Consider the following 9,357-nt stretch of genomic DNA (forward strand, 5'->3'; position numbering starts at 1 on the left):
GGGATCCCTTTTTAAAAAGTAAATAAATCCAGATGACTTTTGTCCTCATTTGTTTGCCACACCAGAGAAAATTGATCTTGCAATAGATTGTAGAGAAATCTAATGTTTAAATAAAAACTCACTCCGATGAAAATAGTGTTTTTGGTGTTTTTAACATGTTCTATATATAGAGAGAGAAACTTAAGCTTCAAATTGCATTTCTATGTATTTTTTTGCTCACATCGGTGTGAATCAGGAGCAGATGAAAAAATGCTGTTTGAAAAAGTTGTGTTTGTAACATAGAAAATACACTGGGCAGACCACAAGCTGCCTGCTCCGCTCCATTCCGATGCATCCACCTTCAGACAAATAGATCCATGATCGTCTTTGTTTTCCTCCCCTGAGCTGAAATCTGGATCAAAACTGTACGGCTGGATCGCTCTGATATTGCTCGCCATTTCTTCTTGCATGTTATGTTGGTGTTGTGAGGAGCTGTGAGATAACAGGAGAGCGCGTAAACAGATAGCCCCCAGTTATGGGTGACGGGAGAGCGGGGTGGGGTCACTCCGTGCCAACATTTCCGCCCACAACTCAGAGGTGAATTTCTGATTAACTCCTGCTGCTCTACAGAATATAAGTCCTAGAAAACAACACATTTTTGGCCTAAAACTGCATACTCATAATTGAAAGACCACTGGGAACACTTTGAAAAAGATCAAAACATGATCTTAGTGGGACTTTAAGGATGACTTCCAGAGTTGTGACCTTCTTTTATGTCATGCAAAAATGGCACGCACTAAACTTTCGACATGTTTAACATTAGGCAAAATGAAAAGAGGTCATTAAATAAGAAAAGTTTATAATAAAGTAGAGCAGAGTTTAAAAAATGAGATTTTTCCCCTCTAGGAGCACTCTAAGAAGAGTCTGAAAATCCAGTTAGAATGTTGAAGGTTAGCTAGTTTTGTGGTCAATATGACCAGACTGTGCATGTCAGTATTTCTGCAGGTGTGTGTTGACGTGCACAGACAGAGCAGAGGCTCATTACTGATGTTGACCAAATCCAAACAGGGAAAAACTGCAGTCTACTCCTTTAAAGTGCCACTCTGTGGGACCTGAACCACACACACACACACACACACACAGGCTGTCTGGCCTGTGAGTTTCATCTTCAGTCTTCTCAGGACAGAGGGAGGGGCTGCAGTGCAGGAGATGGGGGGGGGGGGACTCAGAGGGGGGAAGAGAGCGAGGTAGAAAGTCCCAGCGTCAGCAAGTTGTATTGATTAAAAACTAACCTTCCAGTCTTCTCCTCTATCACCACACACACAAACACACACATGCCGATGGACAGACACACACACACACACACACACGCAGCAGTAGAATTACAACAAGTCAGGACCAACAGAGTGCAGAGAAACCCTTTACCTCTCTGTAACACACGTGCATGATCGCACACAAATGCACGTGCCCACAAACACACCATGAAATAATATACATAACTTTTTCTTTAAAATACTATAACCGTTTGTATATTTTTAAGAGTTTGTGAGGATCTTTGTGTGTGTTTTTGTGTCTGTGTGTAGATGTGCACGAGTTTGAGGAAGTGCACAGCAAAATGATTCTCAGATTATTGAAACAAGAGCAGACTTGTGGAAAAGGCAGAGTGTTTGTGAGGGGCATAAGGGGGCTCGGTCACGTCCTGGGTCGTCTGGTCGTCCCTAGCAACCAGACAGTATGTCACTAAGGACAGACAACAACTATGCAAGTCTGTGAGGAAGATAGGTTCATGACAGGTGAACATTTGTGGGTCAATGTTGTTGGTAGGTTGAACACCCATGTGTACACGTGTGCACGCAAATACGAATCATGTAAGTATGAGGAAAAGTGCAACGATGCCAGCTGGACCACAGGAAAAAGTTCTGACTTTGTGTGCAAATGCTACTCTAACAGCCAATAGAGGGCAGCAGCAGCATCTACACTGCTAAAAAGTACAAACACAGTTTCAGTTTTAGTCTTTAAAGGAAAAAAATGAAATGAAACAGAATATTATCTTTTGCTTTCTGGGCTCCGTGGGGACATACCTCCATCTCCAATTCCTTCCAGCTCTCTAAAGAAGAACAGACCAGCAGAGATATAATCCCTCCAGTGTTTCCTGGGTCTCCTCCTAGTTGCCTTTGTGGTTTTTCTTGATGTGGAGCAGTGGCTTTACTCCAAGCAGACTCTATTTTTTTTTTCTTTTTCAAAGCTTTAACATTGTTCTACCAGGCAGACTGCTCCACAGCATTACCTATCTCAGTCCCCATCCTAAAAATGGGGTCCATTATATATCTCTTTTTTCTATTTGTCCTGTACAGCAGCTGAGGAAACAGTTAGAAGCTGAGAGGGTCTTGGGTTGGACAGGTTTTATTGTTACAGTTAGTTTTTTTTTCTATGTCCCTTGGGCAAACCAGGTGTATATTTATACAAACACCTTTTTGTGTTTTAAAAATTAGCTTGATTTAACTTAAGTAACTTTTAATAGTTTTGTTTGGGTTTTTATCTATGTCTGGGCTATAAGTACAAGTAATGATGTGAAGAGATGGAGACCTTGACCCCCCCCCACATAAAGAGCCTTCAGCAGGCAGCACAGGCATTTATGGTCCGTTGAATTCTCCATAGTGAAGGAGCGCTGAAACAGATAGCCAAAATGCTACCTCTGGGGTAGCTCCGATGAGAAATGGTCCCCACTTAATAAATTCAATGGATCATCATCAATGAGTGGAGAGGGGGCCAACTGGCCCAAAGAGTCAAATCACCCCATAAACAGCAATTACCCCCTAACCAGCTGCTGGCCACTGCCACAAGGGATGGAGTAGGGTACAAAGGACCACTGGTATGTGTGTGTGAATATGAACAGCCTGTGTGTGTGTAAGTACAGTACAGACCAAAAGTTAGGACACACCTTCTTATTCAAAGAGCTTTCTTTATTTTTATGAATTTGAAAATTGTAGATTCACACTGAAGGCATCAAAACTAGGAATTAACACATATGGAATTATAAACATAACAAAAAAGTGTGAAACAACTAAAATGATGTCATTTTGTAGGTTCTTCAAAGTAGCCACCTTTTGCTTTGATTCCTGCTTTGCACACTCTTGACATTCTCTTGATGAGCTTCTAGAGGTCGTCACCTGAAATGGTTTTCCACAGTCTTTCCCCAGATGCTTAGCTCTTGTTGGTCCTTTTGTCTTCCATCTGCGGTCCAGATCACCCAGAACCATCTCAATTGGGTTCAGGTCTGGTGACTGTGGAGGCCAGGTCATCTGGAGCAGCCCCCCATCACTCTCCTTGGTCAAATAGCCCTTCCACAGCCTGGAGGTGTGTTTGGGGTCATTGTCCTGTTGAAAAACAAATGATGGTCCAACTAAACGCAAACAAGATGGAATAAACAGTTGTTGTAGAGATGTGTCTGCTGCTAGAACTCTGTGAGCCATTGACCTGCTCTCTGATCTGAGCTGCTGTTAACCTGCCATTTCTGAGGCTGGTGACTCGGATGGACTTATCCTCTGCAGCAGAGGTGACTCTTGGTCTTCCTTTCCTGGGACGGTCCGCATGTGAGACAGTTTCTTTGTAGCGCTTGATGGTTTTTGTGACTGCACTTGGAGACACTTTCAAAGTTTTCCCAATTTTTCGGACTGACTGACCTTCATTTCTTAAAGTAATGATGGCCACTCGTTTTTCTGTACTTAGCTGCTGTTTTCTTTCCATAATACAAATTCTAACAGTCTATTCAGTAGGACTATCAGCTGTGTATCCACCTGACTTCTGCACAACACAACTGATGGTCCCAACCCCAATTAGAAGGCAAGAAATCACACTTATTAAACCTGACAGGGCACACCTGTGAAGTCAAAAACATTTCATTTCAGGTGACCACCTCTAGAAGTTCATCAAGAGAATGTCAAGAGTGTGCAAAGCAGGAATCAAAGCAAAAGTTGGCTACTTTGAAGAACCTAGAATATGACATATTTTCAGTTGTTTCACACTTTTTTGTTTTGTATATAATTCCACATGTGTTAATTCACAGTTTTGATGCCTTGAGTGTGAATCTACAATTTTCATTGTCATAAAAATAAAGAAAACTCTTTGAATGCAGTGCGGTGAGGTTGATGGCTGGTGAGGCACCGACTCCCCTGGAGTCAGATTTACAATGAAAGAACTAAATATTTCACCTTTCATCCAACAGCAGCTAACAGCTTATAAAATACACACAAGAACATCTTTGTCCCATAATATTTCTTTTATGGATAGAAAACTCTTCTTGTGTTTACTGTAAACAAAGTATACAGATGTGTTCAGCACACATTTGACCCTCAGTAACTATTGATGATATTTTTCCAACTTCAAATTCTGGTGCTTTAATCAGTGTTATCAAATGTTGTCTGTGAAAATGATCATAAAAATAAAATAAAATATTTTACTTACATTTTCATGATCCACTGACTCCCATGTTATTTAAAAAAAAAAAACATTGAAAAACATGTTTGGACTTACTTTTTGAGTCCATCGCCGTTCCTTCTCCACAAAAAGCTCTATGATCTGTTGGAAAAGTCTTCCTTATTTTCCTTGAGTTTAATGAGTTTCTCCCTCTCAATGGAGAAAGACGTCCTCAGTCTGTTCGGTTTCTACGGCACCAGTGTAGCTACAAAGCAGCTGTCAGCTCACATCTGCCCCCTGCTGGTGAGGCTTGCCTCACCTAAAGCCTTTATTGCGGGCCTACAGCAGTGTTTTCAGCGCACGTCTCTGTTAACATTGAGTCCTGCAGTCAGACATGAGGCACAGCGCTTCAGAGCCTCACCCGGAGTTTCCGCTCCATCTGTGATCGCGCAACACTCAAATTCGGCGATTTTGCTCGCGTAGAGATCCAGGGGCTGTTCACCTGTGACCCCCAAACTTCTAGGACCACCACTGGTGTGAACATGAAGACTGATATTTGTGGTTGTGAGCTTCATCTGTGACTGAGAGGGCAGGTGTTTAATTTAAAATGTAAATGTGAAGTGTGTGTGATTGTGTGTTTGTATCTAGACGGAACCATTCGTTAGTGTGTGTGTTGCCGTGACTTTGAACATTATGTTTGTGAGTGCCTAAGTGTGTGTGTTTGTGTGTATGTCTGTGAGTGCTGCTGCTTTTATATGTGCCAACTGTCTTTTTAATACGACAATGAAAGAGTTGTAAATCTGAATTCTGCATTCAGCAGATCAGATCAATGCTGACGACTTTAAAAAGTGGAGGAGGACTTGTTGTTATTAAATACGGTGACCTGCAGTCTTCTTCTTGTCTGCATCTTTCGTGAGGGGCACCTGTTGTGTGCAGAAGCATTGATTAGGAGGCTGATCAATATCAGCTGATACCCGCTTTCATTCTGATGCTGCCTAAATGCAGTTGCCCCCTCCTGTATCACAGTGCACTTTTTGCAGTCTCACTTTTTCATGGATTTTTCTCAGTATAATTTTGCATTGTCTCTTTGGTTTTGCCCCCCCCCCCCGTACCCACCCGTAAGGGCAGTGGTGACTAAAGCTTAACACAAGATCTGTTCTTGTTTCTCCACAGTGGTACCTGGGATAAGGACCCTTGATGTGCCCCCACCTGCCTGTGCAACATGCTGCTGCAGTCTCCTTCTCCACCTCTGACCTTCGATGCCAGCTGTGACTGAAAAGCCCCGCCTCACCCGTCTGTACCTGCCCCTACCCCAGCGCCAGACTGCAGCATCAGCATGGCTACAGCGGCTCCCGGGCCCCCCCCCCCCCCCTCGCTGTTCCGCCTCCATCCTAATGAGTCTGTCCCAGACGTCCCTACAGACATACGGATCCCGTGTCAGTGTAGTGACAGACCCAGAACCCAGCCCAGAACCCCCACCAACCAGACCACAGACCCCCCCACACACACACACATGAACCCTTATTACACTGGATCAGCAGCTTCTGGTAACAGACCAGTGCGTCATGGGAGGGGCTGAGCACCCCCAGCCTGCTTTAACAGGATGAACATATTCACCGGTGGAGTATTACAGTTCAGAGGGATTAATTTATTTTACTGAAGTGGGGGGGTGAAAAAGCGTTGCAGCTGGACAGTGGTTGAAATGAGGTTCATTGCTTTTTCCTCTCTGTCACCATTTCAGTGACCCCCCCCCTCCCCCCATCTTCCTCTGTCCATCCTCCAGTGCACCACTCAGCGTGGGGTGGGGCGGGCGGGGCGGGGCGGGTTCTCTGGGGGTCAGCAGCAAAGCAGGCAAGAGAAGACGAACAACTTGACTGGAAGAATATGGATCATGAGGAAAGTGCAATTCTGTGGGGGGAGGGGGGTGTTTGTGCGAACGCGCGCTGTTGAAAAGTAAATCCACAAAAAGGTTTCTTCCAAGTCCGCTCACACCTCTGGGACTCTAAAATACTGGGGTACAAAAGACATCAACTGCATTGTGGGAAAAACCAGGATCTGTACTCACTTTTGTTGTTTTTTTGTTGTTGTTGTTTGTTCATCTTGTAAAGCTGTTAGTTTGATAGAAGAATCCCTTTAATATCATTTTAAACAATTGTTGTTGTTTTTTAAAGCAGCCAAAAGTTTTTATTTAGTTGTAAACAAAAAAAGACGCAAAGCGATTAATTTATTTTACCAAGCACTTCCTGTTTGTTCTAAAACTGTTTTTTAGTTTCCCGCTGGACAGATAATCCGCCCGGAAACAGGCTGCCGTTTGATTGGTCTGATCTCCTTGAAGCCCCTCCAATCCCAGCATTTCCTGTTTGCATTTTGCCAATGGGAGTGAAGTCAGGGGGTGTGGCTTCGTAAAGAAGAGGCAGAATAAACTTGAGCACCTCCGATGGAAGTTTATGATTCTCCGAGATATTCAGAAAAACCGCAATCCTCCGACGAAAAGGAGTGGAAGAAAATACCTGCATGTTCTAGTGGTAGTGACAGTTTGACATAGATGATGTAGTTAGCCACTAAATATGAAAACCCAAAATCAGGCCCCCCCACCCAACCCCCCCAGCAGCATCCCAGTTTCTCCATCACTCCTCAGCCTCTCCTCCAACACATCCCCACTCTTCATCTGTGTGACATCTAGATATAAAGTCAGACCCCCCCGCCCCCCCTTCAGGGAACTGCCCCAACCCTAGAGGCTACTCAAGCCCCCCCTCCTACAAAGGGGGAGGACTTTGAAATGTTGCTTCTTTAGCTCCCTTTTGTTCCACAGCTGAGTTTGTGGAGCAGGGATCTCACCGGTTCAGACCCTGGGTGCTCAGCAGCCCCACCCACCCACCCACCCACCCCCACCCTGCCATCTTCAGGCCATTAGAGCTGGGGGGGGGGGGGGGGGTCACAGGTACATTTCTAGACAATCCTTTCCTGACGTCTATGGTTTGGATCCACTGATGGTCCAAAACCAGAGCTGTGACTGAAACGAGCCTCCTCTCTGCTGAGTAAGTCCCTCCTCCTCTTCCTCATGTCCTTCCTCACATCTGATTGGTGACTTTTTTTTTTTGTTTTTTTCGTCATCTGCTGCTGTGACTTTCAAACTGCAGGAAGTTGTCTTCAGGTCTTCCTGTTGTCGCTTCCGTAACGATCTTTTCCTAGTCAGGAGGATCCCAAATATGCAAAAGCCCGCTTGCACTCCTCCATTTTCCATTTCCTTTTCTCAGCAGAAGCTGAAGTGCATGTTACACCGTGCACATTGGTACCATGCACTTTACTGTCGTGCACGTTGATGCTGTGCACGTTACTGCTGTGCACATGACTGCCGTCCACACCTAGCTTTGGCCGTTCCTCTGCGAACAGCTGCAAAGAATTTCCTACATTTTGTGAGGACGTGATGGCGGCGGCGTGGTGCGGTGCCGGTTTACCACTCCCATCTCCCCTTGTCTGCCCCTTCCTCCCTGCCCCCCCCCAGCCATGATTTGGGCATTAATATTCTGCACTAAATGTGAATTCAACAGGTTTAAACTGCAGCTTCCAGGGCTCAAAACAATGAAGGGAATTTTAAAAAGTTGCACGGACAATTTTGTCATAAAATAAATTGAAAGAAAAAAAAACTTGTGAAACAGCCGAGCACCTAATCACCGCCTCGAGCCTGTGAGCAAAAACTCCAGAGAGATGCACCGTTTTTAAGGAAACAAAATAGTCTGAAAGCAATATTTGTGCTGCGAGTTTAGTTCCTGTGAGCTTCAGTTTGAGCGGCCCGGCCTCCGCTCCTCTGTGTTGTATAGTTTTATTGATTACACTGATTTTAAAGCTGCCCTATTTTATAATGCAGGAATTTTGTAACTATGATGAAATGAGGAAAAAACCTGTGTTGTGAACTTTCTGATTTTTAGAGCCTGGTCTGCTTTGTTTTCTTGGAACTGGATTTAAGTTGAAAACTTTCCTGTTTCCTGGTTTTTCTTTCCTTTTCTATGTATTTATGGACTTTTCCTCTGTTGGTGATTTGAGCGTATTCCTGCCTCCGTACAGTAGAGGGCGCTGTGGTGAGAGATCGCTGTAATTGTCTCAGTTTGCTGTTTGTTCCTGAAGGTTTGGATGAACCTCGTGTCCTTTAGGAAGCTCTGGTTTTTCTCCAGCAGCTCGGCAGCGGCGGTGGCGCCTCCTGCAGGCTCCGACTAGAAAAGCATTCTGGCATCATCTTTTGTGTTCACCATTCCATGCAGGAAATAAACGGCTTAATTATGCAACATGATTCTCTCCTCCATCTCTTTCTTTGTTCACTGACCAGCAGCACCCTCCCCCCACCCCCCACCCGCATCCATCTGCTCATCCACTGCTGCTCCTCCATCTCTGAAGTGGTACCGGGTCCTGACCTTCCTCAGGTCCTTCATCTTCATCAGAGTTCTGCTTCCTTCCTGAAGCTCCCACCACCATCCAAGCCTCCCACAGACCCCCCCCCCCCCCTCCCACACACACACGAACTCTCAGCAACTCGAGCCTCCCACAGACCCCCCCCCCCCCCCTGGAAGTCTTGCAGGTGTGAACTGGAGCACCTGTGGTGGGTTTTTCTTATGGAACAATTAAAGAGGCGGGGCCTCAGCGGCCCTCCCCAGCTATGATTTGCGGGCGAGGAGGCACCTGATGACTTCGGGGCAGTCTGACTGAGCCGACAGAACTGACTTTGAGGGGCCCCTCCTGTGAAAAGAGAAACAAACCAGCATATCCAGCCATGTATGGGAATGACATGTAGTGCCTGTGAACCTGTATCTGCGCTCCGGCCTCATCCTGTTCAGAACGCCGGGCGCCACCGCTGTCAGGATTATAACTAATGTACGATAATCATGAGATGTAAATGCATGCTCCTCCATAATCTTTACTAAGCTGTTACCACGGCAACAGGTGAGAAAACAACTCTTCCTTTCATCT

The 9,357-nt window shown here is 45.2% G+C and overlaps 1 protein-coding gene across 9 annotated transcripts in view; it reads left to right on the top strand.

Moving 5' to 3' along the window:
• Positions 1–8,683, top strand: part of nfia (nuclear factor I A) — a 123,790-nt gene extending 115,107 nt beyond the window's left edge. For all 9 annotated transcript variants that reach the window (XM_023954066.1, XM_023954067.1, XM_023954071.1 and 6 more), the window contains one exon: positions 5,569–8,683. In XM_023954066.1, the coding sequence (XP_023809834.1) occupies positions 5,569–5,583 (15 nt within the window). In that variant the 3' untranslated portion in view covers positions 5,584–8,683. The remainder of the gene's footprint in view (positions 1–5,568) is intronic.
• Positions 8,684–9,357: the final 674 nt, after the last annotated feature.

Source organism: Oryzias latipes, chromosome 4 (genome assembly GCF_002234675.1).
Source record: "Oryzias latipes chromosome 4, ASM223467v1".
In the NCBI taxonomy this organism is placed as follows: domain Eukaryota; kingdom Metazoa; phylum Chordata; class Actinopteri; order Beloniformes; family Adrianichthyidae; genus Oryzias; species Oryzias latipes.